The sequence below is a fragment of the Mixophyes fleayi genome, chromosome 4 (genome assembly GCF_038048845.1).
Source record: "Mixophyes fleayi isolate aMixFle1 chromosome 4, aMixFle1.hap1, whole genome shotgun sequence".
NCBI lineage: Eukaryota > Metazoa > Chordata > Amphibia > Anura > Limnodynastidae > Mixophyes > Mixophyes fleayi.
The window spans coordinates 122,786,366-122,809,208 of record NC_134405.1 but is presented as its reverse complement, the minus strand read 5'-3'; the positions used below and the strand labels follow the sequence as shown (position 1 = coordinate 122,809,208).

The window sequence follows — 22,843 nt, the reverse complement described above, 5'->3', positions numbered from 1 at the left end:
CGTTTGCACACCTCGGAACACTTCAATACCATTTTTGAGATGGCTGACTCACTGTGAATTAAATTAACTACTTTGGCGTATACAGGTAATTAGGGATGTGACAAAGCTTAACCAGGTCTTTCTAGACTTGCGCAGGAGTTTACACCTGCATCTGCTATAAACCAGCGGGAGAATAAATCATTCAGCGATGCCATTTTGTGAAATCAAATTGTTGTAACTACTTTGAAAATCAAAATTAATGGTAAGTACCAGTCCCTATGTTTGACACTTTACATAGGATGCAAGGAGAGTAACTAATGAATGCTTCATGGTTCATATTTAAGTAATGTCTGAGCCCGAACAGCCAGGACCCAATCAGGCCTCTGACTCCTTTGCTCAAGGGACTAAGTGGAGGCAGACAAATTTTACTCAGCAAGAGATAGAAATCCTTGTTCAGCTGGTGGTGGAGAGGCTCCCCTCCAGCAGTCACCAGCTCTCGTTCGAAACATAGTATTTGGGAGGAAATAACGACACAGGTCAATGCTGTGGTTCCTATAAGACGAACAGTGACTGAGGTTAAAAAAAGGTGATTCTTGCATCATGTCCCACTAATTAAGAGATATTGTTAATTGATTTTAAACATTGATGGAAGTTATTGTTTTTATTTTCAACATTGTTTTCTTTTATCGTTTCTCTCAGCTGGCAAGACTTTAAGCGTTGCCTAAAGGACAAGTTGAGGGACCACCGCCGGCAGGCTCACACAACAGGCGGTGTTACCCCAGTTCCTTCTGACCAGAGTTCCCTTATGACCATGGTATTGGCCTGTTTGGATGACAAGATGGTGCAAATGGTGTGCTATACTGACACCGGACAAAGCCCACCCCTCTTAGAGCCTCTAACACCACCAGGTAAATTTGAATGGAGTCTGGCTTTTAGTTTCAAGTAAACTAACATTATTTGGGCCAAACAAACAAAAGCAAAAGTCATATATATGATGGTGGGTACAGTAAGATGTAATCAAGCTAGCCTTTTCAATTCATACACACACAATTATTGGAATAATTTGTTACCACACATTGTTCATAATTTCAGATGATGGTAATAGTTTTGTGCTGGTGGCTTTTTTTTTCTAGCTGGTCAGGCATATACTTTATAGGATGAACAGGTAGAGGAAGCCTGTGATGTTGAAGAGCATCAAATTGAAGAGGAAGCAGAAATCAGAAGCCAGGATTCTCATAATGCTATCAAAATCGTATTGAATCCAACCTCACAATTCAGCACAACACCAAAGAAATAAGCAATAGCCTCGCCTGTATGGAGCACAATTTGGAAAGCAATTTGTCCACAATAAACACTACCCTCACCCGTCTAACTGATCTTATTGCCTAATAAATTACTACAAACTTCACCAGCACCAAGTTCCCCTGTATCCTCTCCTTCCCCTTTCTCCCCAACTTTCAGGCCAATTCATTGTCCCTACTTCACCACACCAATCTCTGCCAGAAATTCCTACTCAAATGCGACATCCCTACCCTCATGGTACTGATAAGAGAAAAGGAGGAAGGAAGGTATGGAGTATGTATTGGTTTAACAGATAAACTTCATATTGCAGCTTGTATACATATGACTGCTTTAATTCTTTTCTTATTATCCTTCTGATCCTTCTTTACAGATTCCTCCTCAGCTCTCTTGCTATCATTCCTCACTTTCTGTTCCCTCACTCATTGCTTCCTTCATTTATACTTTCAATACTCTCCTCTGCCCCTATTGCCTGTTTTTTACTTATCCCTTGTTTTCCCCGTTCACGACTTCCACTTTCCGTTATTCTCTTGTTTCTCCCCCTCCCCCAACATTGTCTCCACATTCCGGAGTAATTTACTTACCCGCTCCTCCAGTTCAGCTCTTTTTCTGTCACAATTTCAGTTCAAGCTCTCCTGTTATGTCATTCAATCACACAATCAAGAGTCTCTCGGGTCATGTGTGGGGTCGACAAACATCATCCTGAGGCAGCCTGTTTAAGGTTCTCCAAGATGACATTCTCGGAGAGTCAGCAGGTATGCTTAAAAGCAAAGGGCCTGATTCATTAAGGAACTTAAATTAAGAAGTTTTTTATTTAAGTCTCCTAGACAAAACCATATTACAATCCAAGGGGTGCAAATTAGTTTTCTATTTTGCACATAAGTTAAATACTGACTGTTTTTTAATGTCCTGAGCTCATATATTCAGGACAGAAAGCCAACTATATTTTTCATTTCCCTCATTTACAGCCTGTTGTCAACTGTAACAGCTATAACTTACATAACTCACATGTTTACCATATAAATCTTATACCTCAGATATTCTTCCAAACATTGTATTACTGTATCATCTACTGTGGGGTCAAATTTGTTTGCAAAGAGATGATGATTTTTCAGCAACCAATGCAAATCTCCAGACCCATAGATACAAATGAAATGCTGATGAATCCCTGTGCATGGAGGGTATGAAGCACCTTTAGATACATCGCCTTCATAATATTTCCACTTCTCCAGCCTTGCAATAGAATTCATGTCTGAAGTGTCATACTTTTCATTATGTGGAATGGCATCTGGAACTTCAGGCATGCGATTTAATGTTGCCCAAAAGTGCTCATCTGGGCTGTAAGTGTCCTTTTCCCACTGAAGAAATTTTTGTACTTGTGGGTTTTCAAATATGTGTTTAACAAACCCTCTAGTAACCACAAAATAAGCATTACCTGAAAACATTGGGATAATGATTGGTGGTAAGCTTTTCTGAAAGGTGGTTCTTATAACAGATGTTCCAACTTCATGATGAAAAAGCCATCTTGCCATTTTAATTCTGGGGGGTTTTATAGACTCCATATTGTTAATTCCATTTAATAATTTAAGAGCTTTTACAATCTCAGCATTGGTCTTTAATGGTAATTCTGTCCCACAGGTATCTAGAAGGTATCTCCACTGAACATTGCTTCTTAGCAGATCCTCCATGCAGTTGAGATCTGCCTGCACTCTAGACCAGGCCTGTCCAACCTGCGGCCCTCCAGGTGTTGTGAAACTACAAGCCCCAGCATGCTTTGCTGGTAGACAACCAGTTGATAGCTGGAAGGGCATGCTTGGACTTGTAGTTTCACAACATCTGGAGGGCCGCAGGTTGGACAGGCCTGATCTAGACCATGATGCATAGACCACTCTCTCCAGTTTAGACGCCATAAACACATTGTCAAAGCATGAGGTGATGGCTCGCACTGCCTCCTTGAATGACTGTGGAGACTGTTTATCCACACAGTAAATATTTTGAGGGGCATAAACAGACCTCAAAAGGCGCTCAAACATATCAATCTTCTCGTAAATGACCATGGAATAGGCAATGGGGAAATCTTTTTCCCTACTCAATGTAAAGGAAAGAAACTTTCTGCTGCTTCTATAGCTCTTACAATCCTTGGTGATATTCAGGAAATATTGATCTGTCCAACCAAAAATTTGGTCATCATAACCTTGGGCCTGATTCATTAAGGATCTTAAATGAAGAGGATTCTTATTTCAGTCTCCTGGACAAAACCATGTTACAGTGAAAAGGGTGCAAATGAGTGTTCTGTTTTGCACATAAGTTAAATACTGGCTGTTTTTTCATGTAGCACACAAATACTTGATAGCTTATTTGTACACTGACATTTAAAGTTGATATGTGTGTGCTACACGAAAAAACAGTCGGTATTTAACTTATGTGCAAAACAGAACACTCATTTGCACCCCTTTCACTGTAACATGGTTTTGTCCAGGAGACTAAAATAAGAATCCTCTTCATTTAAGATCCTTAATGAATCAGGCCCCTTGTTCTGAGTAACAAGAACAAATGCAAAATAATTCAAAGGGGGGTATTCAATTGTCCGCTTATTTGCGTAATATATCGCAAATAAGCGGAACGGCGCATATCGCAAAAAATCAACTTCCCGGAAATGATGGTATTCAATTGTAATACCTAACCCAGCCCCTTATCGCGTAATATCCTTCTTGTACGATGTTCTTTTTTTTTTTACACTTTTCCCGCCGTTCGCGATTTCCCGCCCACATTTCTATAAAAAAAATTAAAAATTTTTGCAAAATGCCCTTTTGCAGAGATTTCGATGCTGGTGGCTGATTCCTGAGACCCTCTGGTTTTGTGAGATTCTGGATAGTTCTTTTTGCAGCTTTATATACATTTTTTCATTATTTTCACATTATTTACATACATTTTATTTTGCATTACACAGTCCTTTAGTAAGTTTTATTTTTATACAGTACTAACACTACACACTACACAACACCACACATATTTTATTTCATTGCAGACATCAATATACTGCATACAGAAAAAGTGTACAAGAGTCACAATTAAATAAAAGTTTAGTTACTTTTTAGCTCCTAGCATTAGTTTTATTTATTTCAGCTACATAGCAGCTACATAGCATATATATATATATATATATATATATATATATATATATATATATATATATCACTATGTCTAGGGAGCATAGGGAAAATCTTTCTGAACAGGTACACCTGGATGAAGAAGATATCAGCAGTGGAGAAGAGTGGCAGCATAAAACAGAGGAAAGAGATTGAGCACAAGAAAGAAGAAGACAGAGATTCCTTCAAAAAGTGTCTACCAGACCCTCGCAGCAATCTACAGTGGCTGAAGAAGATGATGATGGTGATGATCCTGAGGAAGGTGGTAGTAACATCACCAGAGCATCTCGTTTCTCTGAGCAGCAGAACAACATCCTGGTGGACAAGATAGTAACTAACTATGATGTACTGTATGGTAAACGGGCACATGTCACAAGTCATCAGCAGAGGAACCAGATCTGGCGTCAGATCTCTGACATGGTGACTTCTTGTGGGCAAGTTCCAAAATCTGTTGAGCATTGCAGGAAACGTTTCCGGGACGGCAAGAGGATTGTAAAGAAGAAGATGGCTGCGTCCAAGAAGCATGCAAAAGGAACTGGTGGTGGGAAACCTGCAAATATCAGCATGAAACCCTGGGAAGTGAGGCTGTCTGAGGTCCTGGATCCTGTACTTGTGGAAGGTGTGGAAGATGCTGTGGACACAGAGGAACCTTCAACATATTTATCTGAAGGTATGTATATATGTTTATATGTATGAAGACGTGTTTATTATTTTTTTTTATTTTTTAATAATTTTAAACACTGTTAAATTTAATTGTAGAGCCAACTTCCAAGCGCCCATCTAAGAAAAGGTCAAAAGGACGTCCTGACACAGCTGCCAGCCAAGTTGGTAAGTGTTTTTTGTTTGACTATATTCATACTTATATATTGGCAGAGACACACATGTACACACACACACACACACACACACACACACACACACACACACACACACACACACACACACACACACACATATCTCATGTCTAAAATATATTCTCAAACGAAAATCATATGTTATATATGCCCATGGGTATTTTTACTGTACATTTGTGTTGTTTGTATACAAAATGTATTTTTCAATGTACACACAGCTGTCCATTGAAATCTGTATACATACAAACCAATATGTAGATGAACCCCACCACGACAATAATAACATAAGATTTGGGTGTGTGTATATCATGCAGCCAAATGCTTTTTACAATGTATATTAAAGATATGTATATATTTTATATGCACACATTCTCAATCACCACTGTTTTATGTATACTCATTTTTCTTTATCTAAAATATACCCATTTTAGTTATATTTTTGATATAGATAAATGAATAAACATAAAACATAGGTGGTTGTGAATGTGTGCATAATATTATATATAGATATAAATATATATATAGATATATATCTTTCTTTGTAGGTGTGTGTGTGTGTGTGTGTGTGTACATATATTAAAATATATACACATACATACTATGGTGTAACAGAGAAGAAAACAAACACACAAATACACACAAACATGTGTACGTTTTAGATCATAAGAACAGTATATTAAAGCTAGACGTGTATATATAAGTGTGTTTATTAACATATAAATGGATCAATATAGCCATTGTGGTAAAATTGTAGATATTGATCCATTTTTATCTTAATAAACACCTTTACATGTACATGTCAACCTTTAATATACTGTTCTTATGGTCTAAAAAGTACACATGTTTGTGTGTATGTGTGTGTTTGTTTTCTTGTCTGTTACACCATAGTATGTGTATTGTAACAAAAGGAGGCATTTAGCTGGCAATATGCAAAGAAAGCAGGGAAGTAGAGTAAAACATTGGCGCAGTTATGTACCTAGGTGGAGATTAAACCAGGTAAAAACATATGTGTAGTTTAAAATTGGTTTACTTACATGATTTAAAAGCTGCTTCCTCTCAGCAAACAGACAGGGTGGGTCTGATAGTCTAAACAGAGCCAGGGATGGGTGTTTCCTTTTAAAGAGAAGGTGGGTGTGTCACCTGTCCATCAAGCTAGGGCTGTGGGAGGAGTGACAGGTATAAAACCCTGCTTGTTTCATTGTTCAGGGAGATCAACGCTGGGCTAGCTGGCTGATCTGGACAGAGAGCTGGACTATGTATAGTAAGCGTTGAGGGTCTCCATAATTGCTGTGCAAGTATACGGTGTCAAAACATTATTACCATCCTGACAATAAAGAACCATAAAAAGGAAGAAGTTGTACGCGTGTGCTTCTGCAGTAGCGGGCTCTTGCCACAAGTGGTGTCAGGAGTGGGATGCTGCGGGAAGCAAGTTTCCACTACCCAACCCGCGCAGACGTCAACATGGAGGAAGTACTGAGAACCCTCGTGAATGTGGCCGCTGCGCAGCAACAGAAGCAAGCTCAGATGCTACAAGTCGCCGAGGCACAGGTGGAAAACACAAGGCTCTTAAGAGAAGAGTTAAGCCAGGTGAGGCATAACAGAAATTAACCACCTGGTCCTGTTCTCCAGAAAATGTCACCAGCTGATGACGTAGAAGCATATCTGGTGTCTTTCGAGAGACTTGCAAAAATAGCAAAATAGCCTCCTAAAGATTGGGCTGAGAGACTGGCGCCATATCTGACTGGTGAAGCTCATATGGATCTAGATGAGGAACGGGCCTCTGATTATCTGTGTCTAAAGTCTGAGATATTGGCTCGCATTGGAGTTTCCGGGCCAGGTCGAGCCCAGCGCTATCACCAACGGAGCTATGATAAAGAAAAACCGGTCAGAGCGCAAGTGGCTGAGCTTTCTAAAATTTTAAAGAAATGGCTGCAGCCTGAGGAGAATTCGCCTTCTCGGATTATTGAAGTTCTGGCGATAGATCACTGCATCCGGGGGCTGAACCGCGATTTGCAAAGGTGGGTTCTGCAATCAGACCCACAAACTTATGAAGAGCTTGCCACCGTGGTAGAAAGGTTTTGTGCGCTACAGCAAATGACTAAAGAACCTGCATTTGTGCCAAAGCCGCAGCCACGCCAAAAGCAAGGTTTGACAATCCTTGCCAAAGGGCCCAATGGCAAAACTGCTACGGACAGAGGGCCAGGTGCAAAGCTGTCTAATCTGAAGTGTTTTGAATGTGGTGAGCCAGGCCACTTTAAGGCAGAGTGTCCTAAACTACAGGAACCCATGGACTGTTCTGTAGCACATATTGAACCTGCATTTCTAAGCTGTTTTACCATGAGTCCCACATCAGGAATCTTTGTTCCGGGTGACTGTGCTAATCAACCAAAACCTTGTTCTGGCCTTGGTTGACTCGGGGAGTGAACTCTCATTGGTTTCCAGCTCTGCTTTACCTGAAACCATAACTTCTCGGTTACCCAAAGTGAAAGTTCTTTGCGTACATGGCACAACAGAGGAGTATGAAAGAACAATACTACCAGCCACACTCAAAGACAAAACTGTTATGGTGGTAGCTGCCATAGCACCTAAACTCCCATATCCACTCAATTTGGGGCGAGACTTCCCACTGTTTAATGATGTCCTCGGTGAGCGGATCCGGCCGGACATGCCGGCAACTGATGCAACGGTCGGAAGCCCGGTCTTAAAAGAACCAACTAAGAATCCACAACATCTGGACATCGATCTTTGGGAACCGCCAAACTGGAATGCCATCCTGGGAGTCACAGCAGGAGTTCCACAAAAGCATTCAACTGTGGGGAAACATGGACAGTCCAAACTTGCATTGGTCGGTGATGTCGCAGATGAGCCCACCCCGCCTGTCACTGAGGATACGGACTGGTCCGCAATACCAATTTTGTTTCCTTTGCAGGACTTTGCTCGAGACCAACTTAATGATGCCACTTTGGAACATGCCTTTAAAAGTGTGACTGAGGTAAATGGGGTAGCGAAAGCCGCCCAGCCTGCAGAAGGTATACCATATTTTATTGTTAAAAATAATTTCCTGTATAGAGTTGCTAATGTACAGGGGGAAAAAGTAGAACAATTAATGGTTCCTCAGGTCCATGTAACCCTAGTGTTAAAAGCGGCACATACACATGTCTGTGGGGGACACCTAGGGGAGTATAAAACACGGGAACAAGTTCTGCTTAGGTTTTACTGGCCCGGTGTACACATGGCAGTGAAAAAGTATTGCCGGTCCTGTCCCATTTGTCAGAGAACATGTCCCAAACCCATGTATAGGGCACCTCTCATTCCAATACCAATAGTACAAGTTCCCTTTGAACGGATAGCTATGGACCTTGTGGGGCCCCTGGAAAAATCCGCACGTGGGCACCAATATATACTAGTGGTGCTTGACTATGCAACCAGGTATCCAGAGGCAATTCCCCTACGAAACATAAAGTCCAGCACCATAGCTAAAGAACTTGTATTGATGTTTACACGCTTGGGAATACCCAAAGAAATTCTCACAGACCAGGGTACTCCATTCATGTCTAAACTGATGAAGGGCATGTGCCAGTTGCTAGGGGTTACGGCGCTTCACACCTCTGTATACCATTCACAAACAGATGGCTTGGTGGAACGCTTCAACCGCACATTAAAGCACATGCTCAGGAAAGCAGTGGCTCAAGAGAAAAAAGATTGGGACACTCTTATTCCCTATTTGATGTTTGCCATCCGTGAGGTACCTCAAGCTTCAACAGGGTTTAGTCCCTTTGAGTTATTGTTTGGGAGACAGCCCAGGGGTATCTTGGATATGTTAAAAGAAGGGTGGGAGCAGCAAGGTCGCAGGGAGCCAAATCTGGTACAATTTGTGTCCCAAATGTATGAGAGGCTAGGAAAGGTAGGGCCCATTGTGCAGCAACATGTAAAAGAGGCTCAGGAACGACAGAAGAAAAGTTATGACAAAAGTGCTGTTGTTCGATCTTTCAAGCCTGGGGAAAAAAGGTCCTAGTCCTGGTTCCTACACAGGAAAGCAAACTTTTCGCCCATTGGCAGGGTCCATAAGAAGTTCTAGAGGCTGTCGGTCCTGTCAATTACAGAGTCCACCAGTTAGGTAGGAGAAGGGAGGAGCAAATATATCATGTGAACCTCCTTAAACCCTGGCATGATGAGGAAACCTCTCCTCAGGTAGTGAGTACTGCCATTGAAAAGTCTGAAGTGCCCATAGAGCCAGCCTTGTCCATTCAGCAGAGACAACAGACTGAAGAAATGATTCGCCGCAACAGGGATGTCTTCTCTTTCATTCCTGGGCGCACTACCTTAACACGACAATGTCACTGCGCCAGGAGTCATTGTCAAGCAGAAGCCGTATCGTATTCCAGAAGCCAGACGGGTGGACGTGAGAAAGGAGGTCGAGAAGATGCTCCAGTTAGATGTAATTGAAGAGTCCACTAGTGAATGGAATAGTCCCATTGTGCTTGTCCCGAAACCCAATAGGACAATTAGGTTCTGCAATGACTTTAGGCGCCTAAACAGTATGTCGCAGTTTGATGCCTATCCGATGCCACGTGTGGATGAACTAGTGGAAAATCTTGCTGGTAGCAATTATTTTAAAACCCTGGATCTAACAAAGGGTTATTGGCAAGTTCCCCTGACTTCCACGGCCAAGCCAAAGACTGCATTTTCTACCCCTGATGGTCTCTATCAATATAAAGTCCTACCCTTTGGGTTGCATGGGGCACCTGCCACCTTCCAAAGGGCCATGAATAAATTGCTACGACCTCACACAGCTTATACAGCTGCTTACTTGGACAATATAGTGATTTATACCCCAGACTGGGGATCACATTTAGCCAAAGTTGAGGCGGTCTTAGCTTCAATACGGTCCGCAGGGTTAACAGCTAACCCAGAGAAATGTGCCATAGCCATGAGAGAAGCCAAATATTTGGGGTACATTGTTGGTCGAGGCCATGTAAAACCCCAGCTAGACAAAGTGGAGGCAGTCAAAAATTGGACAAGACCAGAGAAAAAGTCACAGTTAAGAACCTTTTTAGGCTTAGTAGGTTACTACAGGCGGTTTGTAAGCCACTTCGCCACTAGAGCTGCTCCACTTACGGACATGTTAAAAAAAAGTTGTCCAGATAGATTAACCTGGTCTGAGTCTGCAGAAACCGCCTGGTCTGATCTTCGGTTAGCTCTTTGTTCCTCTCCAGTTCTACAAGCACCAGATTTTACCCGGAGGTTCTTCCTCCAAACTGATGCTTCTGGTGTTGGCTTAGGTGCAGTCTTGTCACAGGAGAAGAATGGAGTAGAAAATCCTGTCATGTACCTAAGTCGTAAGTTGCTTCCAAGGGAACAAAAATATGCCACTGTGGAAAAAGAATGTCTCGCCATAAAATGGGCTACAGAAGCTCTGCGCTATTATCTCCTAGGCAGAGAGTTCACCCTAATAACAGACCATGCACCATTAAGATGGATGCAGAACAACCGGGAGGTAAATGCAAAGGTAACCCGCTGGTTCTTGGCACTGCAACCTTTCAAGTTCTCAGTAGAACATAGGCCTGGGATTCTATACAAAAATGCAGATGCGTTGTCACGAAAATATTGGCTCCTTGCGAAGCCCGCGTCCCCCTACTTGGAGACGCTAGGGGGAGGGATAAGTAACAAAAGGAGGCATTTAGCTGGCAATATGCAGAGAAAGCAGGGAAGTAGAGTAAAACATTGGCACAGTTATGTACCTAGGTGGAGATTAAACCAGGTAAAAACATATGTGTAGTTTAAAATTGGTTTACTTACATGATATAAAAGCTGCTTCCTCTCAGCAAACAGACAGGGTGGGTCTGATAGTCTAAACAGAGCCAGGGATGGGTGTTTCCTTTTAAAGAGAAGGTGGGTGTGTCACCTGTCCATCAAGCTAGGTCTGTGGGAGGAGTGACAGGTATAAAACCCTGCTTGTTTCATTGTTCAGGGAGATCAATGCTGGGCTAGCTGGGTGATCTGGACAGAGAGCTGGACTATGTATAGTAAGCGTTGAGGGTCTCCATAATTGCTGTGCAAGTATACGGTGTCAAAACATTATTACCATTCTGACAATAAAGAACCATAAAAAGGAAGAAGTTGTATGCGTGTGCTTCTGCAGTAGCGGGCTCTTGCCACAGTATATATTTTAATATATGTACACACACACACACACATACACACACACACATACACCTACAAAGAAAGATAGATATCTATATATCTATATATCATCATATGCACATATTCACAACCACCTCTGTTTTATGTATATTCATTTATCTATTTCAAAAATATAACCACAATGGGTATATTTTAGATAAAGAGAAATGAGTATACATAAAACAGTGGTGATTGAGAATGTGTGCATATGATTACATATATATATATATATATATATATATATATATATCTATATGTAATCATATGCACACATTCTCAATCACCACTGTTTTATGTATACTCATTTCTCTTTATCTAAAATATACCCATTGTGGTTATATTTTTGAAATAGATAAATGAATATACATAAAACAGAGGTGGTTGTGAATATGTGCATATGATGATATATAGATATATAGATATATATCTTTCTTTGTAGATGTGTGTGTGTGTGTGTGTGTGTGTACATATATTAAAATATATATACATACATACTATGGTGTAACAGAGAAGAAAACAAACACACAAATACACACAAACATGTGTACGTTTTAGATCATAAGAACAGTATATTAAAGCTAGACATGTATATATAAGTGTGTTTATTAACATATAAATGGATCAATATAGCCATTGTGGTAAAATTGTAGATATTGATCCATTTTTATCTTAATAAACACCTTTATATGTACACGTCAACCTTTAATATACTGTTCTTATGGTCTAAAAAGTACACATGTTTGTGTGTATGTGTGTGTTTTTTTTCTTGTCTGTTACACCATAGTATGTATGTGTATATATTTTAATATATGTACACACACACATACACCTACAAAGAAAGATATATATCTATATCTATATATATATATATATATATATATATATATATATATCTCTATCTATATCTATATATCTATATATAATCATATGCACACATTCTCAATTACCACTGTTTTATGTATACTCATTTCTCTTTATCTAAAATATACCCATTGTGGTTATATTTTTGATATAGATAATTGAGTATGTGTAAGTAGTGATACTTTACATAAGGTTACATTACACAGAACATAGCATAGTGCAGTTTAAAAAAGAGGACACCACCTGTCCAAGAAGCTGACTCTTGCAAAGTGTCATGGACTTGGTCTTCAAAATCCAGTCGCTGGTTCCGTCTGCAATCCACAGTGAAATGGTTGTGACAGGTAGATTTTGGATAAAATAAAAGAGAAAAAAAAGGTAATTTCAGTGTGAGTATGTGTCAGTAGTGATACTTTACATAAGGTTACATTACACAGAAAATAGCTTAGTGCAGTTTAAAAATGATGACACCCACCTGTCCAAGAAGCTGACTCTTGCAAAGTGTCATGGACTTGGTCTTCAAAATCCAGTCGCTGGTTCCGTCTGCAATCATCCTTTTAAAATCTTAACTAACTGTTATTAACATTAAACTTCTTTTAAAATAAAAACATATATACATATAAAAAAAAAAAAAAATTTAACCGAACGCTGAACAACGATTGTTTGAGATATCTCCCACTAATTAATTTGAAGTCCTGAAAAAAAAAATATTAATAAATAAAATATTACTTATTATTTAAATTATATTTATAAAAAAAAATTATGACATAAGAAAATTCACACTTACATGAAAAAAAATCCAAAATTAAACGCTGGCGCTCACGAGTTCCTGTTTCCCGACCAAATGCTGTGGCTGAAGAAAGGTCTTGATCCTGTAAAACAGCAGAATCTATCTCTACCTCCAAATTATTTGCCAAACAGATATTGTGCAAAATGCTGCAAGCAATAACAATAAGGCAAACTTTTGAAGGTGAGTACAGAAGCGCACCGCCAGACCCGTCCAAACAGCGGAACCGGCTCTTAAGTAGCCCAAAGGTACGCTCAATTACACCTCTGGTGGCTATATGTGCCGCTTGGTACCTTTTATCAGCATCAGAAATTGGATTGGACACTGGAGTGAGCAACCAGGCCCATATCCTGCATCACCTAATAAAAAAAAATAAAAAATGTTTTTATTACTGTTTTTCTCATTTTATAAATTATTATTAATAGGGATTACCTTGATATAACTTACCCAGGAGCCATCCATGAGGAAAATCTCCCTCCTCAAACCTCTTGAACAGTTCTGAATTCTGCAAAATAAAAGAATCATGAGAGGAACCAGGGAAGCCAACACTAGCATTTAGGATTTTTTTTCTGGCATCACACACCATCTGCACATTCATGGAATGGAAGTGCTTTCTGTTTCGAAAGCTCTCTTCCATTCTGTGCGGAGGTGTGAGTGCCACATGGGTGCAATCTATTGCACCCAGGACATTTGGCATACGTGCCACACTATAAAAATTGGATTTGACCTCCCGCCATTCTAATTCAGACTGTGGGAATTTAATAAATTCCCTAGTATGTTTTTTCATGGCTTTAAGGACCTGGAACAAACTCCGTGAAAATGTGGGTTGGGAGAAACCCGCAATTACGGACAATGTCAGTTGAAAAGTTCCCGACGCTAAAAAATGCAATGTCCCAAGCAGCTTTGCCAATCCAGGCACAGCATGGTTTGTGGGGACTGTTGGTTCCAGGTCCTCTTTAAGGAGGTCATATAAGGAATAAATTGCATCTGAGGATAGGTGATATAATCTTATCACCTCATCCTCAGGGACCCCATCAAGTAACCGACGTGTGCGGTACAGACGGGGCCGTGGGACCCGACGCCTTGCATCAAGTAATGGAGCCACAGCATTCTCTCCCTCACTTGCAGCCACATGCAGAGCTACATTCTCCTCTATTTCAAAAGCATTTCCTTCCTCTCCCCCAACTAGCAAACCAGCATGTGCATAATCATCAATACATGCTGCATACATAAACTGCCAAACAGTTATAGAAAATGGCTCCATTACTAATGCCTTATATAGACTATAATGCAAATATAGAAATACAAATCCTTAACTATAATAATAATGCTAGATACAAAACTATTAACAATTTTAGATAAAATTATAGAAATACAAATCATTAACTATATCAATACTGCTTAATACAAAACTATTAACAATTTTAGATAAAAATATAGAAATACAAATCCTTAACTATATCAATACTGCTAGATATAAAACTATTAACAATTTTAGATAAAATTATAGAAATACGAATCATTAACTATATCAATACTGCTAGATACAAAACTATTCACAATTTTAGATAAAAATATAAAAATACAAATCCAACAGTTGGCTCAGTCTACAGCTCTGCAAAGTGTTCTCTCAGGTTAGTTGAATGTGTTGAATTCGTATAATTGGATGAACGAAAGTATATTGGTTTAATATTGGTTTGCCGTGCGTATTGCGAAGCGTACGCCACGTGTTACGTGATGTGGTGCATTCGCACGGTAAAATACGCACGCACACACTCGCATTACAACAGTTAGTTATTTATATCATTTCATATTGGTTCTGTTACACTGTAATTCAGGAGCAGATAGTATTCGGTTTATTATTAGTCTATATATATATATAGATATATATATATATATATATATATATATATATATATATATATATATAGTGATTATATGTACATTGTAGTGTTATTAAAGGTTTAGGTAATAGGAAAGGTGTCATGCCTGATATCATATTGAAGCCCTAATCATCAGCAGCTGTCCGGTGCAATCGGCGAAGAGATCGCACATTGCATACTTTAGTTATTGATATTAGAGAGTAAAACCTTTGTGTGATACTGGCTATGAAAAGGAGCAGACCCCCTGGAGAGAAGACCCCCACCTTTGGATTCCTTAGATTGAATCAACCTATTACCTGTCTGGCCTGGACCCACCCAACGTCTGGACCTATAGAAACAATCTACGTCATCTCTATTGTTCACAATGAAACACTGACTGTATATATATTAGTTGCATCTCACTGGGGCCTCAGTCAACTCTGACACAATATTCTATACAGAATATTGTCCATCGGGTCCGGTGGGGGCGCAGCGTGCGCAAGCGATTGCATTTGGTATGTACTTATCTTTTGGTATTGGCTGTGCTGTACTGTACTTTATCATGATATAATAATGTATTGAATTATTGACTATTTACATCTGTTAAAAATAAATCACTTTGTGCTTTGGACACACATTCAATTGATTGGGCAATGCTTATTTTAAAACGATAAAATTACTTTAATAATTTGGGGGCTCGTGAGCTTTGGAGGTTTCGTTGCCGATGATACGCAAGACCAACGGATTTCGGTTCCTCAACAAAGGGTGGAGACGCGTCATAAACGGGTAAGAACACATTGTGTTCAAAACCTGAATTTTACTCTGTGTTGTGAAACCGAATGTCCGTTTTGCATTATCTAGGGCACGCTAACTAGAACCTAGGGACAAAAGAGAAAACTGTTTCTTTTTTCTGTCATTGTGCGTTTTAACTGTATTGCATTGCTTAGCGTATGTGTATTTCCTGCTGTGCGTACGCAAACTTCCGGTAGATTTGCCACGTGGTTGAACAATTGTTTTGATAGTTATTATACATGCATAGTATAATTACTTGTGAAAGCCTCTGAGACATTATTACTGTTGTTGGGAACTTTTGATTTTCTGCGCAGAAAAGGTGTATAGTGTGTGATGTTGTAACGTAGATACACTGTTTTATTGTTGAGGTGCTCAGTTGCTGTCTGACGAGGCGGATTGCCCAACTGAAGGACGGTATACAGGGCAGGTATACCGAATGCGAAAACGAAGTTTTCGCAAAAGCGCTACCAATAGATCGCAAGGTTTGCTAATAATTAGTATTGGTAGGCAGTGCGATCCGGTCGCACCGTTAGTGCGAATTGGTGAAGCAGCTAGGAGGAATTATACTGGAAAGGCAGGTTGATTGTATCGACTTTGCGCTCCCAGCGATAATAAACTCAGCAGATTTTTGTGGTTTAGCCAGGGTATCGAGGAGCTGATAGCCCTTGGGGCCCACAGTGATATTTCTGTATTAGGGACCCTCGCCAAGGGCGAGAAAAGCGAGTGAACGCGGCTAACAGGAAATACGTTCACCGAGGATTATAGATCTCTAGCGGTGAGTATAGCAACAGAGTTGAAATTATTTAGTGGAAAGAACAGAGCATTGCGGTGTGTCTGTGTTTCACATTTGGCCGGAAGGAACAGAGCATTGCGGTGTGTCTGTGTTCCGGGTAGAAAGTATATTGTGCAACATGGGTGCTAGGCATACGCTAGAGATTACCAATTTACTGCCTAAGGAAGGTCTTATTGAGTCAGCAAGATTTCTCATGTGTGCAAAATATGGTGCATACGCAACTGTGTATTGTGACACGTGGGTCGAAATGACCAAAGATTGTGATAGGCCTTTCCCAACAACAGGGAGTTTTAATGCAGAGGTGCTAAATACCGTAAAAGATAAAGTACGGTTGATTAAGTCAACGAAAGTGAGAAATGCACATAATCATTGTTTAAAATCGTGGCAAATGGAAGGTAACACGTGGCAGAGCAGCGAACGCACAGCGGAAGTGAGTGTAAGGAAAAACACGTGTTCAGCGGAAGTAAGCGTACCGGAAACAAGCATTCCGGAAGTGTGCGTTGCAAAGCGTGGCGAACTGAGCGCAAACACGCCCCCGATAAATTCGGTCGGGGCGGGAAGTACAGCCAATACCAAAAATGTAAAAACTGTAACTAGTAACTTGTATGTTGTTTTAAGTAACGTTAAAGGTAATGTTTCAGGACAAAGAAGAGGAACGGTCCCACCAGCAGGGGCAGCTGCTGAAAGTGGTGAGAATAATGAAAAGGTTAACACAGGGGGAGACATCCATTTTACTGCAGCAGCAATTTCAGCAACTAGTTTCAGTGATTTGGTAGACTTACATCCTGTCTGCACAGCAGCAGTTCCCAATGGGAAAGCAGACAGGAATAGTGATGTTCCCTTAAAACATGTAGCAAAGCATGATCCATGCACTAGGTCTGAAACATTTTCAATTTTGTCTGATTTCCCTGATCCTAGGAAAGATTTGACCAAATGTCAGCAGTTTATTAGATATTATGGTAATGTGTATGAGCCAACTAATAACGATTGGCGAGTATTATTGAAGACCTGTCTTCCTCTCAATACTGACATACAAAAGTTCATTAAGGATTGTATGTTGGAGGAGGATGAATCCTTAACCGAGGATGATAATCAGGACAATATTAGACATATAATCACACAGTTGGCCACATATTTCCCAGTGATAGTGGACTGGAGTAAAATTTTTAGTATCCAGCAAAAAGATAGTGAAAATGCAACAGACTACTTTTGCAGGGCTCTGATGGAGATGGTCAAATACACTGGGGTACCAGACATAAAAGATAATGAAGATTACAGAGAGGTTGCTGTTCACGTTCTAATGGATGGACTCAGGGAAAACTTGAAAAAAAGGGTGCAAACTTCATTACCATACTGGAGAGGAAGTACTGTAAGTGTTCTCAGGGAGTCAGCTATAGAACATGATAGAAGTATGAATAAACAGAAAGAGACACTAAGTGATAGGGTAATGATTGTAAGTATCCCAGCACTAGAGGGACTGCACACACGACCACCAGCATACAACCCACATAATAAGAAACATAGAAAAATCAGGTGTTTTAAGTGTAACGAAGAAGGCCATTTCGCAAGAGATTGTAAAAAAGAAGAGAAACAACATGAGTTGAGAAAGTGTTTTAGATGCACTAAAATAGGACACCAAGCACAGGACTGTACAATGACAAGAGCGGAAGCAAAGGGACTTGGCCCATCTAAGGGGGAATCACATAGACACCCACAGAGACGGCGCACACAAGTCTCGGAGACTTCTCAACAGTTTCCTGTGCACCTCATAGCAGCCAATTCCTGGGGGAGAAATATAGCCGACTCTAGAGTTAATCTGTGGTGAGCATTAAGGTGCAAAATGTAGAAAGAAACTTATTTTTTTAAGGTAATCTTTGTTGATTTTGTTTGTTCGTTTTATGTTGTCACATGTTTGTTTTCCTAAATCACTAGCCGACGGCAAAGAATAGAAATGTTTGTTTTGTTTGCTGTTTTAAGATAACTATCTTGTTTTTCTTTTCACAGATAAAGGGGACACAAAATAAGTATAGACAAGTGTTTAAAAGGGGTGAGATAGAGAAATAGAAGAATTACTCTTGAAAGACTAATTAACAATAGACAATTGGAACACTCTTTTGTTTTAGGCTGCAGTGACTCATGATAATTTGTTTGGCTGAGAATCATTATCCAACAATGAAGTATGTATATACTTTGCTCCAAAATATCGTTTTATGTATTTCAGAGAAAATATGAGTCACTAAGAGTACATTTTTACATTTCTCTATTATAAGTTAGAAAAGTCCGTTGAAAAGGTATGTAGTCAATGAGATACCGAGTTCTTAACGAACAAATGACGGACGACACTGGATTGCACTGTTAAGAACCCCTAGTCAAGTGTGGGGAGGGGTCATAGTTAGCAAATAGCTAAGGGGAACAGTGGAATGAATACAGCCATTTCCCCATAGAGTCAGAGTCCAATCCAGCTGTCATTTTGTTGTAAAAAAATCTCCCTTTCTACATGTATGTTTGTATTCAAACCTTTGTATTCCCATCATTCATTGCTTTCCTATTTCTCATTCTTTACACAAACGCTAGTCTCTCTCCCTCCCTCTCTCTCTCCCTCTCTCTCTCTCTCTCTCTCTCTCGCCCTCTCTCTCTCTCGCCCTCTCTCTCTCTCTACTTCTCTCTCTCTCTACTTCTCTCTCTCTCTCTCTCTACTTCTCTCTCTCTCTACTTCTCTCTCTCTCTACTTCTCTCTCTCTCTCTCTCTCTCTCTCTCTGCTCTGGTAGAGATAAAATCAGACAGTCTCAACAATGGGGCTAAAACATATTTTATGTTTTTACATAAGACAAATTCAGAGATACACACACTAGATTGACATAAGTTACAGAAACAGTCAGGGGTTTTGTTTTCATGTGTATAGAAACTGCTGATTTTAAGCAGAAAGGTTCTGTTGTGGAAATAGGATTCATGTGTTATAGATTGCATATCTGTTTTGTTTTTTGTTTTTTTTTGTTTTTGTTGTTTTGGTTCGTGCCTCCTGTACAAAAATGTGCCTTTTTATGGATGCACAAAGGGTGGAGACAGGAGATTGCTAGAGGATAGGCATACAGATATGCATCTCTGTGTAGAACATTGGAGTAGGATTTTTACCACAAGATACGACATAATGTGAAACCCTAGAAAATGTAGAATTTTCATGTTTTATAATTTTCACTGTTAGACAGGCATGTACTGGATACTGTTATATTTGAAGAAAGTGTTATAGAAAGAGACCCCTTTGCCTTTTCCCACTTAGTCAAGTAGCTGAATATGAGGTACTGAGAATGACATGTGAGTTGGCAGAGGGAAAATCGATTGATATACATTGGTCTTTAGCATTTTTCTAGTCTAGAGGGCGATGTTGAGGTGACTGAGAAATCGTTTTATAGCAATACCAGCACATGATTAGGACACTACATAGAGGACTTTATACAGTGACACAGTTACCAACTGAAGTAGCTGCTAGTAAGGTCCACACTTACACGCACAACCATACATGGCTGTCACACCAGGGAGAACATAGCTGTCAAATAGACAGCAGGGTTTTATGTGACAGCTAACAAATCTATGTTTTGTTTTGTTTTTCGTTGTATTGTTTTAGTTTTAAAAAGGTGAACACACATGCACGCATACACATATTGGTTAATATAGGAAGATTTGTGTTACCCGAGGGATAAACTGTCTGGAAGGTGAAGAGATGTGGTGAGGAGTCTGGTGGACTCTGGAGAGATGGACAAGGTAGACCAATAGAGCCATCCCATATCCCTCCTGCTGATGGGTTTTCCTCCAGGTAAAACAAATACACGTCATCCAATTACCACCATGCAGGATCCTCAAGTATACACAGGTGTACCAATGAAATATGTCTAGGTAGAGGTGTATTGAAATGTGTCTAATGTATTACTGTTTCATACTCAAAGCTTTTGTTATTTAATGTGATAGTCCTAGAGTTATAATAGATGATAGGGGTATTCATGTTATTGATAATAGATGTATAATGTATGAGTAGTGGTAACAAATCACATACTTTCAGTTAGCCATAAACCAGTGTGAACATAAAGTAGTGGTACTCGGTAGAATGAATTGAATAGAATAAGAGTTGGAACTTGATTGAAGTGCCACTAGTCCTTTCCCGCTACTAAAAGATCACCCCTGGGCAGACTCCTAACCTGTCGGTTTTTGAAATGTGCTTGACCCCTCGTGAGATGAGATTGTAACTGGGAGGCTAGGTTAGACCTTGAGAGAAGGTAAATAGTGAGACAGCAACCGAGAACGTCCAAAACACTGTTTCCTGAAAGGTCACACTAACTGTCAGGATGTTGGATCAGGAGAGTAAGTTGTGGAGCAGTAATTTCTTAAGCTTAGGTTATTTGCCGCCAGACAGGTACCAGGTGTAGGCTACCAGCCTCACGGCTTCAAGGGTAGCAGAGACACACTGGTGCCCATACCACCCACTGCAGAGGGGCCAACACTCAGAGAAGGGTCCAAGGGCACTCATGAGTCTGTACTGAAAGGCCTCGAATGCAGTTAGTAGCACCTGAGCCAAAGGCTAAGACTGTTGTCCAGCATGAAGTTGTAGTTTATCCTCTTTTGTGTTCTCCCATTTCACTCTCTTCTCAGGACGGTTAATTCTTTTGATTATTAGCAGGTGACAGAGACTGGTTCAGGTAATGATAAGGAGGTGTTGGGGAGGAAGAAGTTAGTAGCATAATCAGTCCGGCCAATTACTCTATTCAATTCAGGGGTAAAGGAAAATTTGGAAACCTTGGAGCTTGGAGAAAGTGCGAGGGGCTATTGTCTGAGTAGCATTACGTCCGTAAGTACGGCGACCCCATGGTTAGAAAAGAGACACACCCAGCGATGCCAGTCCAGTAATATTCGGACTTGAGCAGGCATCCTTGAGAATGATTATCATTCTTGGGAGGGTAAGGTTTTAGACCAAACAAAGTGCTGGGCGTGCTCACACGTGCCTCAGTGATTATATCAAGTAGGATTAGTTCTCTTTCCACTAAATATTCTTGAGGTACCTGAACTATGGGTGGGAGGTCACTAGGGGAAAAAGTAGGACACCTAGGTCCCTTAGTCTGAAGTCTCCCAATGCTTTGCAAGCCGATCACTGTTAAATCTGAGCATTGAGAGACTGGGAAGAACGAACAGACAATAGCCCGCCCACAAGTGTTGATGAAAAGAACTGGTGACATTATTAGATGTGTGTATATTAACGCAAGCTGAAGGAGATTGCATATGACATTATTGATAGACATAGGATGATGCTATTGATGAACATGAAGTGTTTAAATGTATTCTGAGCTTAAAGACATGCGTTGGACAGAAGAACCTGTTAAACTTGAAGAACTGTAGTAGAGAATTCTGTATAGCTGATACACGTTCTACTGTACCATGTACCTTTCCAAATAATGTATTAAGTGTTTTATTGCACCCTTGAAGGGCATACAAAAAGTTATCTCCAAGCTCCAGAAGTGTACGGTTTATAGTAAAAGAAGAAGTCGTTTAGAGGATTAAGACTCTCTCTTATGATAACTTGTTTAGATCTACAAACAGTGTGGACATACACCAAAGGGGATTTGTATTACATAACAATGAAACGTGGTACTGAGATCCTGCTTATAACATCTTTAAGGTGATAGTTTATTGTACTATCAAAGGGTGGACTGTTGAAGTCGTATAATTGGATGAACGAAAGTATATTGGTTTAATATTGGTTTGCCGTGCGTATTGCGAAGCGTACGCCACGTGTTACGTGACGTGGTGCATTCGCACGGTAAAATACGCACGCACACACTCGCATTACAACAGTTAGTTATTTATATCATTTCATATTGGTTCTGTTACACTGTAATTCAGGAGCAGATAGTATTCGGTTTATTATTAGTCTATATATATATATATATATATATATATATATATATATATATATATAGTGATTATATGTACATTGTAGTGTTATTAAAGGTTTAGGTAATAGGAAAGGTGTCATGCCTGATATCATATTGAAGCCCTAATCATCAGCAGCTGTCCGGTGCAATCGGCGAAGAGATCGCACATTGCATACTTTAGTTATTGATATTAGAGAGTAAAACCTTTGTGTGATACTGGCTATGAAAAGGAGCAGACCCCCTGGAGAGAAGACCCCCACCTTTGGATTCCTTAGATTGAATCAACCTATTACCTGTCTGGCCTGGACCCACCCAACGTCTGGACCTATAGAAACAATCTACGTCATCTCTATTGTTCACAATGAAAC

The 22,843-nt window shown here is 40.0% G+C and overlaps 1 protein-coding gene across 1 annotated transcript; it reads right to left on the bottom strand.

Moving 5' to 3' along the window:
* Positions 1–2,282: 2,282 nt before the first annotated feature.
* On the bottom strand, positions 2,283–3,335 carry LOC142149947 (beta-1,3-galactosyl-O-glycosyl-glycoprotein beta-1,6-N-acetylglucosaminyltransferase 3-like). The gene is made up of 2 exons (XM_075205228.1): positions 3,136–3,335; positions 2,283–2,988 (listed from the first exon to the last, which is right to left on the bottom strand). The coding sequence occupies exons 1-2, from the start codon at positions 3,333–3,335 to the stop codon at positions 2,283–2,285; spliced, it is 906 nt and encodes a 301-aa protein (XP_075061329.1).
* Between the last annotated feature and the right edge of the window lie 19,508 nt (positions 3,336–22,843).